At 45.1% G+C, this 17,531-nt stretch overlaps 1 protein-coding gene across 8 annotated transcripts in view; it reads right to left on the bottom strand.

Moving 5' to 3' along the window:
• The window catches only part of TELO2 (telomere maintenance 2), a 44,561-nt gene extending 28,377 nt beyond the window's left edge, over window positions 1-16,184 (bottom strand). For 2 of the 8 annotated variants that reach the window (XM_073362962.1, XM_073362966.1), the window contains exons 1-8: window positions 16,074-16,184; window positions 14,515-14,867; window positions 13,276-13,553; window positions 13,067-13,135; window positions 5,710-5,857; window positions 4,029-4,131; window positions 2,515-2,583; window positions 128-269 (exon numbers count right to left, since the gene is read on the bottom strand). In XM_073362962.1, the coding sequence (XP_073219063.1) occupies window positions 128-269; window positions 2,515-2,583; window positions 4,029-4,131; window positions 5,710-5,857; window positions 13,067-13,135; window positions 13,276-13,553; window positions 14,515-14,846 (1,141 nt within the window). In that variant the 5' untranslated portion in view covers window positions 14,847-14,867; window positions 16,074-16,184. Of the gene's footprint in view, window positions 1-127; window positions 270-2,514; window positions 2,584-4,028; window positions 4,132-5,709; window positions 5,858-13,066; window positions 13,136-13,275; window positions 13,554-14,514; window positions 14,868-15,872; window positions 16,045-16,073 lie in introns of those variants that run through there. The other 6 variants (XM_073362963.1, XM_073362960.1, XM_073362958.1 and 3 more) reach the window with 5 other exon arrangements.
• Window positions 16,185-17,531: the final 1,347 nt, after the last annotated feature.

Here is a 17,531-nt window from a genome sequence, read left to right as displayed (position 1 = left end):
GCAGGATGTGGAGACAATGGTTATGAGTAGGGGCTTCAAGGACAGAGGACTAAAGAGGGGAAAATTTAGAATACAATGGAGGGAAGGAGACCTCTTTGTTCTTTCCTCTCCTTCCCTCCTCCCTCACCTTGTCCGTTGCTCTCTATTTCAGGCTCCTTCAGGTGGGAAAGGCAGATCAGGATGGCCTTGCTAACATACAGTTGTTGCTCAACTGGAGAGTGTTTCACAGCACTGCTGCTGCCCCAGGTCTCCAGGAGTTCTTTCAGCACCTGGTTCATAAGTTTACAGCATTAGCTAGATGGAATGGATCTGTGCTGCATCGGAAAGTCACTCTCTCACAAACACACACCACACCCTTAGCCAGCCAGGTGGCCTAAGGACTATTCTATCCTTCACTCAGCATAATCAGTCCCTGTAAAGCGTGATGGCCTCTTGCCTAGGTGTAGGGCTCCAGCTCTCCACTGAGAGAATTTTTGTGGCAAGGGTCCTGAATTCCATGGCACCCTGGTGCCACTGGCTGGAAATTCCATGTCAGCTCTGGTTAAATTAAATAATGGAGGTTTTAAATTCAATAGGACAATGACTAATGCAGTCACTGAAGAAAGCCTGGGGTTATCGATTTTTACATTACATTCTATTTATTTTATGCTTACCCCAAAAGAACTCCCAGTGTGCTGAGACTTTTGAGCTGTATGGAGGCGAAGCGTCCCCTCCCCTTTGTGTACAGGGCAGAGGCAACTTAAAATTTTTGGCAGGGAAAGGAACTTTAACAACTAGCTTCCTAAACTAGTAACCAGCAGCCTCTCTGCTACCTGCATTCTCGATCAAACACACAGGACTGATCTCTGATACCCAACATCTGAACATTCCAGTCATAGCCCAATTGAGGTCAGGCCGTCATGGACATTGCTATATATTAACTGACCAAAATCACAGTTATGCGCTTCAGTGAAAAGAAGGAAGTGGAACAAAACAGTCTAAGAGATACAACAGTTACAAAAGGGGAAAATCAGTCCCCCTACATCACAGCAGAATCTCTCTGGATGAGAGTAACCAGACATAGCTCCATTCAGAGCCATTCACCAGTGCTTCATGTGGTGATCAAGAATATTTTAAAGCAGTAAGAGGTACTCCTTCACCTCAGAATAGTAGCTCACTGCCTCCCCTGTGTTGGCTAAAATTCTTTTAATGGATTGCCACTGTCTGAAGGAAAACATTTTAAAAAAACTTAAATCATAGAACTGGAAGGGACCTCAAGTGGTCATCTAGCCCACTCCCCTGCACTCAAGATAGGACTAAGTATTATCTAAACGACCCCTTACAGGCGTTTGTCCAACCTGCTCTTAAAAATCCCCAATGATGGAGATTCCACAACCTCCCTAGGCAATTTATTCCAGTGCTTAACCACTCTGACAGTTAGGAAGTTTTTCTTAATGTCCAACCTGAACCGCCCTTGGTGCAATTTAAGCCCATTGCTTCTTGTCCTATCCTCAGAGGTTAGGAAGAACAATTTTTCTCCCTCCTCCTTGTAACAACCTTTTATGTACCTGAAACCTTATCATGTCCCCTCTCAGTCTTCTCTTCTCCAGACTAAACAAACCCAATTTTTTCAATCTTCCCTCATAGGTCATGTTTTCTAGACCTTTAATCATTTTTGTTGCTCTTCTCTGGACTTTCTCCAATTTGTCCACATCTCTCCTGAAATGTGGCACCCAGAACTGGATACAATACTCCAGTTGAGGCCTAATCAGCGGGGAACAGAGTGGAAGAATTACTTCTTGTGTCTTGCTTACAATACTCCTGCTAATATATGAACTAAAAAGAAGAGCTAAGAGAAGTTTAGTATAAGAAGGGCTTATTAGAAACACCAAGAAAATTATGTTTAGCCTTTCATTTGGTGAGAGCCCAGGGAGTTCTCTGATGTTGTGCCCTAGAAAATATGAGGATGATACTACAGTTAGAGCCTAGGGCTGGGTCTGAGGACTCTTGGGTTTTATTTCCAACTGTCATTGACTCGCTCTCTTTGGATAAGTCACTTCAAATCACTTCTCCCCCATCTATAAAATGGATCTATCTCACAGGGGAGTTGTGAGGCTTGGGGATCCACAGATGTGAGATGCTACAGAAGTACAATGTATCATTAGAAGCTCTGGGAGGACTGTGGCCTGTTTAAGTGGGATGGCAACTCTTCCTTCATTCTGAGCCACATTTCCTTCCTTTTCCATTCCCCCTTCCTTCTCAATGTTCCTTGGTGGCCATCTTAACTACTTTTCTAGAGATGAGACAGAATGACAGTGATTCCTATGAAGAGGACTTCTCTGCTACACTTTAATGAGGCCAGCAGCTCTGTCCAGGACCACCATGGGGGCATTCTTTATCACCCCATTCACACAGGTGACCCTCATTATCAGCTTCATCGAACAGCACTGAAGCGTCACAGATACTGGAACAAAATGAGGGTTCCGGAGTAAAAATTCCAACCTAAATATATATCACTGAAAGTACCTAACTTACTTTGATCAATAAGGAACGTCGAAGGCTGTCTAGGGCCAGGTATCCAAGGAGATTCTGTAGCATTGCAGTCTACAATGAAAACAGTAGGATTAGTTATACTGAGCAGGAGAGTGAGTTTGTATGTGTATGGGGGTGGGGGGGATGTGAGAAAACCTGGATTTGTGCAGGAAATAGCCCAACTTGATTGTCATGCACATTGTGTAAAGAGTTGTCACTTTGGATGGGCTATCACCAGCAGGAGAGTGAATTTGTGTGGGGGGGTGGAGGGTGAGAAAACCTGGATTTGTGCTGGAAATGGCCCACCTGATGATCACTTTAGATAAGCTATTACCAGCAAGACAGTGGGGTGGGAGGAGGTATTGGTTCATATTCTCTCTGTATATATAAAGTCTGCTGCAGTTTCCACGATATGCATCTGATGAAGTGAGCTGTAGCTCACGAAAGCTTATGCTCTAATAAATTGGTTAGTCTCTAAGGTGCCACAAGTACTCCTTTTCTTTTTGCGAATACAGACTAACACGGCTGTTACTCTGAAACTGAGCAGAAAGTTACTCATCAGCAAGGACTTTACACACTCACTCTCTCTCCCCATCCACCCCCCCATTCCGAGTGATTTGATCAGAATGTTCAGGGACCAAAGATTGTGCAGAGTTTATGCAAACCCACATCACTCTTAGGAAAGTTAGAGCATATTACTGTGCCTGGGTATTTCAGTGCCCAAATTATTTCAGATCACACAGTTTCAGTGATGTCTACGGCACCCAAGAGAGGGTTCCCGCTAGTAAAAACTCCACTGAACCAACCCCTGCACAGCAAGTCTTATTTAAAATATTGCTCCTACTATTAAACAAAAGAAACATGTGAAGTCAGGGAACCTTGTCCTTCCCTTTGTTGAAGTCTTGTGCCTCTCTCCCACCCACAATCTAGTTAACGTTCAAGGTGCTCCAGAACATAAGGCAGAGCACAATCTTCACATGGGCTCTAGTGCTCACCCACTGCCCTGTTTCACTTCCACATCATTTCTCTCCAACATCTGAGGATACAGATAATTCCAAATCAAACTCGGAGCTCTTCCAGTGCACTCCTCCTCCCTGTCCTCTTTGGGGGATGAGGTCAAGCATGCTCCCAGCCTCTCCCCCTGGATTCTAGATGGGATCAGGGCCTCTACCTCCCCAGACTGCTGATGTCACATGCAAATCCTCCCTTGGTTCCTAGGAGGAAAGGTGACAACACTGCTGGTCACCACAGATTGACTTACAAGGCAGAATACAAACCTAGTGTCTTGAAAGGGACCACCTGGTCTGCCTTACTGGACAGGGAGAAGTTATAGAAATCTTCAGCCAAGGTCCAAGTATATGTGAGGAGTAGGGAATCTGGGGAAAGGCTTCAGAATAAATCCCACAACCAGAGACCTAGAGCTTACCTGGACAAGAATTCAGCACTTTGAAAAACGTTGGCCTTCCTAACAGCTAGGATGGCTTACATTCCCCATATTGACACAGCAGAGCCCTTACCGCGTAGCTGTACTGCAGGAGTAGCAGCTTTTGGGTCACCACAAATTGAGCTTTCTTGTTTTTCAGAACCAGATTCCCCAGTAATCGAGACAAGACATCCGCCCTAGCAAGACAGGTCAGCAGCAAACTATCAGGGATCCATTTATCTGAACTGCTTCAGGCTGATTTCAATCTTATCATGATTGTATAAGTGGCTGCCCATTTGCAATATAATCAAAAGTCCTAGATCAGTCAAACAGCCTTCCACGTGGTAGCAGTGCATGGAAGGCTGTTTGACAACTACAGAAGTGATTAATAAGGCAAAAAGATCCAGTGCTGTCTGAAATGGTGTCGAAGGATTAGCAGTGAAGGAATCCCCAGCTATTCCAGTCCCAACCTTTCCCAGGAAGTGGCACCATGTAGAATGATGGCGCACAGGCTGAGAACCTTCAAGAACGAACGTATAGGTGTTTATACACCTGAGGGAATTATGCACCAAAAAATTAAAAATTATCCGCACAATATTTTAAATTTCTGCAAATTTTTTTTCCTCAATAACTAAATGTGGCTCCAGAATGGCAGTGGGGAGCACAGACTACTGGCTGCACTGAGGTGGGAGATCACCCTGAAGCCCACACCTCCTCCAGTACAGGGACTCGGCAGTGAGGCTGCACCTGACCCTGACACAGTGCAAGGGCTGGGCCTGCCCCAGAAACACCCCAGGGCCCTACCCCCCTGTACCCGGCGCACCAGGTGTGGCTGGGCAGGCTCAACCCAACCAGATCCAAGTGTGGAGGGATGCAGGTGTGCAGTGAGAGGTTTCTGTGTGGGGCAGTCTGGGTGCGGGTAAGCTCAGTGGGAGATCTGGATGCACAGGGACTCGTGGGGTGCAGGGGGCAATGGGACTCTACAGGGGATCCAGGTGATGGTGGTTGGGCTCAGTGTGGAGGTCTGGGTGTGGCGAGATGGGACTGGGGGGAGAAGGGGTCCAGCTGGTTGGGGCTCAGTGGGGTGGGGGTCTGGGGGGCTTGTTGGATGGGTGTAGGGGAGTGGGGCTTGTCAGGGTGAGGGTTCGATGGGCCTGCTTAATGGGGGATCCCCAGCTGCTGCCGAGGGGATGCCACATGCCAGGCTCCTGCTTCCCCCCCGCGCTTCCCCATTCCCTTTTCTTCTCCAACCCCCTCCCCTCACTCCCACATTCCCCTCCCTCTCCCCTATTCCACCCCCCCTTCCTTCCCCACTGCCTCTTCTCCCCACCCCCCTTACCCAGCCCCACCACAGGCACTCACTGTTCCACAGAAAATGGAAAGGGTCCCAGCACACAGAAGAGGAGCACAACTAGCACTAGGACCCAGGAGGCTGTGTTCTGCTGCAGAGTCAGCGGAGCCCCAAACGCAGCCTCTGAGCTGGGCAGCTCTGCGTTTCCAGAAATGGGGGTGGGGGCAGTGGCATGTAACCCCGTGTGCCCCCCAGGCCTCACCTCTATTTGGGGAGCAATCCCCCCCCCAAAAAAAACTGCATACATGGTTGCCCCCCACCCCTCCCCAGCTTCCCTTTGCTTCCCCGCTGTTTTCTGCAGGGAAAAGCAGGAAATCTGCAGAGAGGCTGTTTTCTGCGGGCGCACAGTTCCGCAGAATCCCCCCAGGAGTAAGGTGTACCTAGAACAACTACTTCCCTCTCCCCACAAATCTTGATTTCTTACCCTGGTGCTTTCTGAACAAAGCCACAAACCACTGCTTCCATCCAACGATCTGGCACACACTCGACCAGTCGCCAGCACATCCTCTGCCAGATGCAGTCCACCTTGGTGAGATCCATTAGGCGTGGTACCAACATATTCAGAATTTCTTCTGTATTGGGACAGAACAAAAGGAAGCTCACTGATTGGAGGGAGCTGGGGCAATAGCCCACTACATAATCCATATAGATGGTTTGCAAAATCAAGCTGCTTACAGAGAGATAAACATGAAGACAATGCCCTTTCCAACACAAGTTTGCCCCTAATGATTCAGCACCTACAACACACAATTCTTTTAACAGGTATGCCCTGCCTGCAGGTTCACCTGGCCTTTTACTTGTAGCCCTAGTAGCTGTGACACAGGCAGACCAGGTGTCAGCTCATGCCAAGGCACACAGGTATCCACTGAACACTGGTTCCAGCTATGTATTTGTCAGTCTGGTTCACCTGTGTGTTAGTATTGTTCAAATAGGTATTAGAATTATAAGTATGTGTTTAGTGTGGTATGCTTATAAGAAGCATACGGGATTTTCTTTAGGGGAAAAGGCAATATGCCACGTTTACTGAAGATACAACAATTAGCATATGCATTTAATTACACCACACAGACATACATACAGTTTTGCCAGTGAAAGGGACTTTAAAAAAGCTAAAGCAAATAGCAAAATAAAAGTGTATAAAAAATTATGTTAAAACGTGTGCGAAATTGTGTGCGGTATGCTCAGGACAAGGCTCGTCCTCTGCATTGACAACCCATGATGCACCAACGAAGGCTTGGGCCGTGGCACAGAGCTCAAATTAATTTTATTAATAAATTGCCAAGAAGGAAGGAAGGATTCCAAAGTTTATTAGTAATAATTAATTCCTTTTCAAAATGTGTGAAGTCATTTCCTACTAAAAATAATAGCAGCAGGGTAGTGGCCAAAGTTTTTTTAATAAAGTAATATGTAAATATGGCACCCCCAAAATAATAAATTCTAATAATAAGGGAGCCTTTGTTAAAAAAAAAAAATCTTTACAATAATAATACAAGCCTTGGAAATTAAACAAAAGCTCCATATACCACACTGGCCTCAGTCCACTATTAAAAAATTGCTCCAAAAAATAGTAAATCACACACTCACAAAAAATACCTGGCTAAATAAACTGCCTCTAACTTTGGCTGCCATCCACAGCAGCTAAAAACAAAAATTTAACCCTTTCAAATTCTGTTTGAACATTCAATGTGCCTAATAATTAATTCTAGTTACCGAATACAGAATAATAAAAAAAAGCTCTAATATAATATAATAGCATAATTATTTTCAACGGCTCAAACAATTACAAAAAAAATAAAACCACCCTCCAGTAAAGGGTTAATCAGGCCATCGAACACAAACAACAAAATTCAAAAACAAAGGCCCACAAAGGCAGCCTTGTAAAAAAAACCGGGGAACCAAGTCAGGTACCTTAAAATAAAAAAAAGGGGTCACTCACTAAAATCAAAATGAATAGGCCCTTACTCCATAGTGGACTGCCTTAGCCCATGGGTATGCCACATAAAAAAAAAAAAAAAAAGGAAAACTGAAATGGGTACATGTTTCACAAATTAAATTGTTTACATAAATAATGTTGTTTAAATTCTTTGCAAAAAAACCCAACCTGGAACCCGAGCACAAGGTGCTGCTTAACCACCACAATTTTAATCCACAACAAATAGAACTCCAGTGTAAGGTCTGGCTTTACCTGCTTCTGAAAACTTTTAGCACCCAAATAATTAAAGCAATCATTTAAAAAAAAATAAAAAATAAAAAAAAATGCAGGCTTCCTTATAAGCCAATATTTAAAAAATAATTCACTCCCTGCCAACCAATCATGGATTCCTAGCAATAATCCAGTGATCATCATAAAATGGTATAATAAAACTACTAGCCAACTCTTGAAAGCCTTAAAAAACAAAACAAAAAAATACCTAATATGTATGCCTGGGAAGGGGAAGTGGAACTTAAGGTTCACCTTATAAACATCACAAAAATACCAAATCACTAAAAAAATAGGGGTTAGAACAAAAAAGTCCCTATAAAAATACCACCTAAAGTTCCAACTACCCACAATCACCATATCAGTAAAATAAGCCTGTTAAAACAGGAACAATACTAACAGTTACTGTGGAATACTGTCCAATACCCCGTAGTAAATTAAACCTATGGTTCCTGAACACATGCTCCAAAACCTGGACCAAAAAAAAAATATGCATTTGAAAAAGGTACCCCAATTAAAAAAAAAAAATTATTTGTGACTCAAAGTAATCCAGTAAAAGTATTGTTAAATCCACTATTAATAAAAATAAAAATTGGTATGTATTAAATTAGTTGAACATGTCTAAATTAAAACCTAACTGTTCACCCTACTCCTTTCCTATTATATCGGCCTAAATAAAAACACAACACTCCAATGTCTAAGCAAAACAAAATATAGTAGACACCATATTAAAAAAAAAAGTTAAATTTAAAGCAAAAATGATAAATACTGTAAACCTAAATTAATTAAAAATAAAGTTTCTTGTCACAACTGCAAAATAGTTTCATTCACAAGCAGGCAAATAATACTGTGGATTTCATAAAATTAGGAAATAAAACTGCCTTGGCCATAAAATGTACTAAAATGCAAATTCTTAGTTTAGCATCACTAAAACACAAAATGTTTCGGGTAATATCTAAAAATGTTCAAATATTAACGCATCTTTTAAAACAATAAAAAAGGTCCTTGTTTAACACCTACAAATATAAATGAATGCAATATGTTTCCAGCATGGTTAAGCCTAATTTGTTAAGTAAAATTATTGTTAAAATTGCTCACCAACAATCTGTAAAAACAAAAATATAAAAAATAAGCCCACTTCCAAAATTAATCACAGGATCCTTTTGGCTACACGAGTTATAGGTCTGTGGGCTAAAAAAAATTATTGAATACCCAAGGGTGTACAAAATGAAGCCTCAAAAATGGGTGTTCTTGTCCCTACCTGTCACCACAAAACCATATAGCAAAAATACATCACTGGGGGAACAAACTAGACAAAGTGACACATGTACAACGACAATGTGTATGTATTACATCCTGAGAAACAGTATTTTGGGAAAATACAAGTATCAGCCAACCCCCAGTAAATAAATGTAGATATAATGCCCAGGTATTATATACTAGCAATCACACATACTATTTATCAAAAACAAAAAAGCACAGAGCACAGCCACCCCAGTTAATTTCTCTCTTACCCTTGGCCTAGATTGGCACAATCTAATTAATCGCCTAAAGGTAAACAAAGGTAACTCAGTTTTTACAACAGACACAGAGAAATATAGGAAAGTGTGTCATTCAAATATGTCATGCAAATAAAAACATGCTAAAACTTGCTAGGTCTTAACAAAGAAAAACCAACAGAAACCTAAAAGCCTATCACTGGTACGAGGTTTTAACAGGCTGGTCCCCAACTTTTAAAGGCATATCATGTTGTTGGGAACACTGGGGCATGGCCACTAGGTAACTCGAGGGGATGGAAGACCACGAGTGTCGATGAAGCCCCCTTGCACTAGGCCCCGGTGTCCTTGGCCCCCCTCCTGCCTGGAGGCACTCGCAGCAGCTCTGCGTGCTAGGCCCAAGTGTCCTTGGCCCCCCCGCCTGGAGGCACACACAGCAGTTATGCTGAAAATCTGCAACAGTATGTTGCAGAGTCAGACTGCCTAAAACTAAGCAAGGCCAAACAAAAAAAATATAAAAAAACAATGCTAAATAAAGCAGCTTTATATATAGTTTAACAAATACAAAAAATCAAAAAACTAGCTGGGAACTAAATTGGCTGGCTATATAAATACTTAAAGCAGCTTGCTATTAAATAAGTATGCTAAAAAAAAAAAAATGTATAAAAGCGTGTGTAACTTCCTGCTCTGTTGTACAGGATTTGAAATTCAAATCTCCCTGTACCTTTTTAAAGCTTCAAATAAACTTTTCTGCTTCTCCACCCCGTTGTAATTATTGGGTGCAGCACACCGGGTAACGAACCAACTCAAGCTGTTGTTCAGCCTCTCGGCACTGGGTGCCGGCAACAGCTTTTGGCGTCCCTGGGTGGGCGACGAGGCTGCAATTTAGCCTTGCCCGGACCCCTCCTGGAGGTCGAGGATTGCGGCAAGAACCGACGCCCAGCGCGCACCGGTGAGTTCATCGGGGGCCTCGGAGGAGACGCGATTTAATCGACCCCAGAGGGCACAACGGTGCAACGCACTCATATAGTGGAGAAGCAGTTGTGGACGGCGGTGAAGAACTGGTCCCTTAGACGTGGGGAAGGAGCAGCTACAGGACGGCGGTGAAGAACCGGTCCCTTGAATAAGGTAGGAACCTTTTAAAATCCGAATTATATGCTCTGTTGGAACCTGGGAACGCCCAGAGTTACCCTGTAGGTATGGAACAGGAACAGAGCTCAGAAGTTAGGGCACGGTGTACGCCCCTAAAGTGCATTCTAGCAAACTGGAAGGTATTTGGTGCGGATCCAATAACTAAAAGCCAATTAAAACAATTCTGTACAGTTGACTGGCCTCAATATCAACTAGAGGACCAGGAGTGGTGGCCACCAGGAGGGTCAATTAATTACAACACGATCCTTCAGTTACTCCTGTTCTGTCAAAAACCAAAAAAATAAAATAAACATATGTATGCGCATTTGTTTCTGACTTTATGTACTCAACCAGATATTTTACAGCGCTGTAATCTGACTCCAACTGGTTCGGTAGCAGCTAATGTTAGTCCCCAGACCCCCACCCCCACTGTAATGGCAGAGCCGGTGTCCCCTTCGGCCCCTACACCCACACCTTGTAAGTCCCCAATGGTTGGCCTATACCCCTTAATCACCGAAACTAAAGTCGCCCGGTCTGAATCAGACAGGCGTCCTGCCACAACTATACAAGTTTACATCCATGTGCCATTCAATCCAATAAACTTAGCAGCTTTCAAAGCACAGGCAAAAAAGTTTTCCACCAACCCAAGCAGGTTTATATCAGTCTTTGAGGGGTGCCTCAGTAGTCACAAACCGGACTGGAATAATTGTAATATCCTCCTGAAAACCCTGTTATCTAAGGTAAAGAGGAATCAAGTTACAGCTAAGGCAAGGGGAGCGTCAGCTTTCAAGCAAAAAAAAGAAAGCTATCTGTCAAATTCCTACCCCAAGTAACCGTAAGCGGCTCAGGGCATTTCTGGGTATGGCAGGCTTTTGCAGGATATAAATCCCAGAGTTTGAACTGTGGGCTAAACCCCTGTACCAAATATCTCTGCCAGGACAGTGGCCCTCAAGTTTGTTAAAAAGCTCATTCCTCGCTTTAAACTCCCCCTGTAAATAAAATCTAACAATAAAATACACTTCACATCAAAAATCATTCAAAGCATCTCACATGCCTTACAAATCCCCTGAAAACTCCATACGCCCTGGAGACCGCAAGCCAGTGGTGTAGTGAAGCGTACCAATCAGACCCTTAAACAGCATCTCTCAAAAGTGTGCCAAAAAGCCTCACTGCAATGGCCTAATGCTTTGCCCCTCATCCTACTCCGTATCCGCGTTCTCCCAAAGGGTAGATTAGGGCTCAGTCCCTTTAAAATTATGTTTAAAAGGGCATGGCCTATAAATGGCACCCCGGTTCTGTCAGGGGAATAAAAGTTGGGTAATGTTTTTTTGTCACAGTATATGTGTTCCCTGTCTGCTGTTCTCTTGTCTCTTCACAGGTATACCAAGAATTCCCAGCCTCTCCCCTTGGACTCTCCCGTTCACTCCTTACAGCCCGGTGACTCTGTGCTTGTTCGCACCTGGAAAGACGAGCCTCTCCAAAAAAAGTGGAAAGGACCCTATACCGTCCTGCTAATTTCCCATACAGTGGCAAAAATTTAAAATTCAAATCTCCCTGTACCTTTTTAAAGCTTCAAATAAACTTTTCTGCTTCTCCACCCCGTTATAATTATTAAATGCAGCACACCAAGTAACAAACCAACTCAAGCTGTTGTTCAGCCTCTCGGCACTGGGTGCCGGCAACAATGTATTATGTTTCACCCATTACTATCTGTGTTAATATTGTCCCATGTTTACTTGCTAAAAATGTGTTATATGTGCTGTTAAATAAAAAAAAAAGTTTGTTAAATTACAACCACAAGCTCAAATTGTCTCTCAATATATTGCTATAAAATAATTGTATAAAATATGACCCACTCAAGAATTGTTCTTGAGGGGCCAAAAGGGGTCATGTAGTAGTAAAATTTTATGTTTGTATTTTGTATAATTTAAAATAAAAAATAATAATATTGCATGTATTAAATGTACTGGTGTATGATTTAATCATATCCTGCCAGCCACCCTTTTTGAATAGCAGAAAGGAATGGCCTAATGGGCCATTTGGAAAAAAATGCATCAGCAGGAATCTGTGTCTGGGCTGATTCCAAGACAGTAACAGAAATTTTAAGATCACTACTTGGTTGTAGGTTTAGCATTTTTAAATAAGTAAAAAGATGCCATTGTTTTCTTATGCACTGCAACATGATGTTTCTGTTTAAATGTTCTGTGTAAATTAATTCTGTTTTGTGTGTAAATAAAAAATATATGTGCAAAAAAATAAGTGTAAAGGCCACCGCTGAGCCAAATGTACCAAAAAAAAAACAAAAAACCACACCGCAAGAAACAAACGCAAGAACGCCAAAAGGCTGCAACATGCCCCTATAAAAATATATTTAAAAAACCACCCCCAATCAACAACTCTAAAAACAAAACAGGCACCTATCAACAGGGACAAAATAGCTGCAATAAAAAAAAAAGAATTAAAAAAACAAGTACTCATCAAACAATTAATTACAGCATAATGGTGCAAAGTTCATTAGTCCCTTCACCTGCTCTAAAATGCTAAGTGAAACCAAAATGAAAGCTCATCACATGCACAGCCTGTTATCTAGGGGCTGTGGTTTTTAACTCATTGATGTTTGCAATGCATTTTCAGAACATCAGATAGAGGGCACTAGGGTAGAATGCCCAGGACAGCAGGGCTCCTGGAAGACTAGCATTCTCATTGAGCCTTGGGAGAACAAGAATGGAACGCACTCAGATCAACCCGGAGGGGGCGGCTGTAACAGACACACAGTTGGGATGCCTCAGAAAGGAGAGCAGGCCGTGTCTACAAACTGTAGGCAACATCCCAGGCCACAAATAAATCTACCCTGATCCTCCCTCTTTTACTGACCATCCTATTACAACCACTGTTCCTTGTTGACGTAATTCTATCATATCCTTTAGCCCAAAACCATGTTACAAGGCACTCACTTTGTCTCCCATGCACGCATACCTTCCCCAGCACTTGAGACACAAAGGAGATGGAACAGTCCAAGCCACCTGTGGTAAAATGAGACACATGCTTAATGAAACACTTAGATTACCAGCCACCAACATCTTCCTGGAGAATGATTAGCAGGAGACCTCCCCTTGTACTGTTTCACTCTCTCAGTGCAGCTGTAGTTGGTCTGCAATCTCACCTCTCAGCGAGTCAGAGATCCTCTGCAACACCTGGATGATTTCAGTAGCCAGCAGAGGGAAATAGTTTTGTGGGAAGAATATAGGCAGGTTATTCCCCTGGAGCTTGTTGCACAAGTGGTCAGGCAGACACACAACCTTGTTGAGGAGGGTCTCTTGTAATGTGGGCAAACCAGCCTGTGCCTGCTGATGACAGACCTCCCACATCAGAGCCGACATGCCTCCCGTCTGCAGAAACTGTTCCAGGATGCTAATGACCTTCATCAGGCGAAAGCTGGGACTGGAAAGAAATAAGAGTGCCCCCCCCTTTTAATTAATGAGGAAGAGTACACACAAAAGAGAATCATAGAACTGGAAGGAACCTCAAGAGGTCATCTAGTCCCGTCCCCTGCACTCATGGCAGGACTAATTATCTAGACCATTCCTGACAGGTGTTTGTCTAACCTACTCTTAAAAATCTCCAATGATGGAGTGGCAATCATCCCACATCCCCGCTGTGATCCCATCAACTCACACATAGTGCCACAATGCACCAGAATGTAATTTAAGATTAGCAGTGAAATAACACTGTATCCCTACAGCTACTTCTGCCTGTGACTCTCACTGCACTTTACACGCGTTAGCAAATTCAGCCTCACTACCCCCATGGGAGGTGGGGAAATATCATCAGTACAAAACAGTGAAAAATGAAGCACCAAGAGCTGAAGTGACCCTCTCAAAGCAACACAGTGAGTCAGTGGCAGAGCCGGGAATAGAAGCCAGGTCTCCTGGGTCCCATCCCCGTGTTTTAACCACATTAAAATCTTTCTACCAATGTAGTTATGCACCTTCTACCCTTGGGCCCTGAATCATGACCAGAATGCCAAAGCCAGGAATCATCAGGCCCATCTTGAACATTCCCCTTTTATGCTTTGATGTGTAAAGGCCTCTCTATCCTGCAACTACAGCTGAACCTGGGGATTTGATTACAACACACTCGTTCTTTCACATCATTACAACAATTGCAATGTGAAGTATAAGCAGGCCAGTGCCCATACTCAACACCCAGATTAAAGCATTGGAAGTGACCACAAAGTTAGCATGGTTCATGGACAAGGCTACAAATAGACAGGTCTTTTCTGCACTAAACTGAAGCCATGTTTACCAGATCATCTGACTAGGTTGGAATTGTAGTGTGAAGGGGCCATCACATGTTTACATGCTTTTAGTGCTAACAAATATGGGGCTGAAGCCAGGCTTACCCAGTAGAAATGATGGAGTCCAGCAGAACCAGAAAGGCTTGGTCAGCTGGCCCGTCCAAGAAAAAGCTATCCCATAATTCCTTCTGCTGATCAGAGGTAAGAAGTTCTATCCATTCTGGACTCAGGTTACTGACAAGAGCTCGCAAAAAGGCAGAAAAATGCACACGGGTAAATTCTTCCCTGTCCTTCAGGGGGGCTTGGTTTTCAGTTCCACCTAGGTAGCACTTAATTGTGCCAAGCGCCTCTGAGATCTGGACTCCATTCCTGGAAGAGGAAAGGATGTTGATAGCTTCTCGTACCACACGTCCAACTTCAACGGACTCAGAATCCATCTGGTAAAGTCACTTCTGGAACTGATCAAACAAAGGGGAAAATGAAGCAGAGAAAGATGGTGCCCAGACACCTGGCTACTGCAATCTCTCTGAAAGGGCATTCTGTTTAGCCTGCAGATGAGATGAGTCTCGTAGTCTCAGCCCAGCCACTAGTGGGTGTTTCTCCACATCACAAAACTCCCACACAAACTGGCAGGCCTGCAGGCCTCTGCCCAGCACTGGAGGATTATTAGTTAATTATTATCATAATTTATTTGTATTGCAGTAGCACTTCAGAGAAGAGCCATGCAAATCCAATATCCGTAGACCATTTATGTGGATTGATGTACATGTATCTGCATAGGGCTCTACTTAAGATCCCCTGTCATGTACCAGGACCCATGATTTGACTGAGATCAGAGCCCCATGGCACTAGGTGCTGTAAACACATATGGGGCCTCAGGGTGTTAGGTGTTGTTTGCACAGGAGCTGAGACATTAGGCACTGTGCATGCACACACCCAGTCTCAGGTGCTGTGCATACACACAGGGGCTGACCAAGATCTGGGCCCCAATAAGCTAGGCCTTTACACACACATGACCTCAGATCACAAAGAGTGCCCCCTCTTCCTGCCCCTGACACACATCCTCAGAGTGCAGATGCCGTGGGCATGCACACACAGGGCCTGTGGCATTGCACATGCATGCATACAGGCCCCATGGTGCCAGGTGCTACACACACGGGTCCCATGGTGCCAGGTGCTGCACACACACAGGGACACACGCACGGGTCCCATGGCACTAGGTGTTGCGCACCCACACAGCCCGTGGTGCCAGGCACAGCTCACACTCAGGCACACACACAGATACGGGACCTGCAAGGCTAGGTGCTGCACATACATGCAATCAGGGACACAAACGGGGCCCGCAACGCTAGATGCCGTGTGCACACACACGTGGAGGGGGGGCACGGCGTTAAGCGGTGCACACATAGGTGCACATACGGAGGCCGCGGCGCTAGGCGCTGCACACACGCGCGCGCGCACACCGTGAGGGGCGGTCCCTATCCCTGTCCCAGGCGCTCGCAGCCCGCTCGCCTCGCTCTCCGGTGGCGCCGGCCGGGATCCGCGGCGTCTCGCAGCGGGCAGGGGCGGGGCTAGCAGCACCCCCGGCCCAGCGCGAGGCTCGCGTGAGGGCGGGGCGCCGAGATGTGTCGTCCCCCCACCCCAGCCTTCCGTGACAGACTTACCCCTCCGGCCCGCGCGCTCTTCCCGCTCACACCTTCTCGCTGTCACCCAGCCTAAGATTCGCCACACCCCACCCCCAGTCCACGCGTATCGAATCTGCTGAGCCGGGGCCGAAGGCAATGCTTGAAATGTCCCCTCTTAAAGAGACAGTAACACGTGACAGGGGAGCGTCCGCTCTTCCCAGCCCGCCCCCCCACGGGTCCGTGGGTTTTCCCCCTCCCAGCACCCACTGCTCACCCCACGTGGGGCTCTCCCCACCCCACTCGTACCCTGTGGTGTTTCCCGACCAAATCCAAGCCCCGAGAGCTTACAGGGGCGGTACTAGGAGGCTCGTTCACGGCATGTCACAGAATCGGGGCTGGGCGGGCTGACCTTGGCCCCAGGACAGGAAAAGGCGAAGGTGTAATAGCAACGTGCAGCCTAGCCCACAGTGCGCCCCTGAGATTTCTTCATCCCTAGCAAGCAACGCTGCTGCACAGGGCAGTACCCATGGAGAAAACACGTTCAGGCCAGGGCCTGTAGGTGCACATGCCTTAGGCGGATGGGTTGTATTAGTTGGGCTACACCACGTCTACCATGTGATCTGGATTGGCAGCTGCAGCTTGCTCCTGTTGTCACTTGGTCAGGGCTGCAGGGAGTTCTTAGATCTCTATCTCCTAGCTGCAAAGGAGATATTCTGTTGCCTGTTCCTGCCTCATTACACTGCTTTTCTTCTTGGGCTCCTGTTCTGCCACTGTGCCTCTTAATGCAGCACCTTGGAGCAGGCCCTCAGCCAGCATCAGGCTGATTCCCTCCCCCATTTGCCTGTTAGACCTGAGCAACAGGACATTCCACTCTCCTAGGCAGTTAGTGGGATATGACAACATCCCGAACGGGACTGTCCACCATACCTGTTTATTTTTTTGCCTCCAATACTGGCCTGCTGGCTGTCTCTCACAGTTGTCTTGGCAGGATGCAAAGGGATGTGATAAGTTATTTTCAAGAGCAAGGGAAGAGGTTAGAATTCCAACTGATTCCTTCATCAACTGAGAAGAGTATGGGTCTCACTACAGACTCTGAGTCAGAGAAGCAGAAAGTCAAAGGAGGCTGATGGCACTCCTGAAACTAGTACCCATGTGACATGCCCTCTGGTACAACTATGCTGGGAGGAATCTCTGCTCAAGTCTTCGAGACTGTAGATGAAACAGCAGGGGAGTAGAAGGGAAGAAAAATACAGTTCAAGCTGCACTTACTTTATTTTTACCATGTGTATGCACTGACCTCATGACACAATCACTGTTCTCTAGCTCAAATTAATTCTATTACCTTTCCTCTTGATCAGCCAGCTGCCGTTGCCAGTAACATGAAGCTCATCCATTCCAGGATTAAGTGGAAAAGATTTTATCTTAAACATTTAAAATAAAAAGGAGCTGTTAGAGTTGCTACCTCACCCCCACAATGTACAGGTGAGGCCAACAGTC

The sequence above is a fragment of the Lepidochelys kempii genome, chromosome 10 (assembly GCF_965140265.1).
Source record: "Lepidochelys kempii isolate rLepKem1 chromosome 10, rLepKem1.hap2, whole genome shotgun sequence".
Classification (NCBI taxonomy): domain Eukaryota; kingdom Metazoa; phylum Chordata; order Testudines; family Cheloniidae; genus Lepidochelys; species Lepidochelys kempii.
Note: the sequence above shows the minus strand (reverse complement) of the source record. Positions and strands in the feature narration are given on the sequence as shown.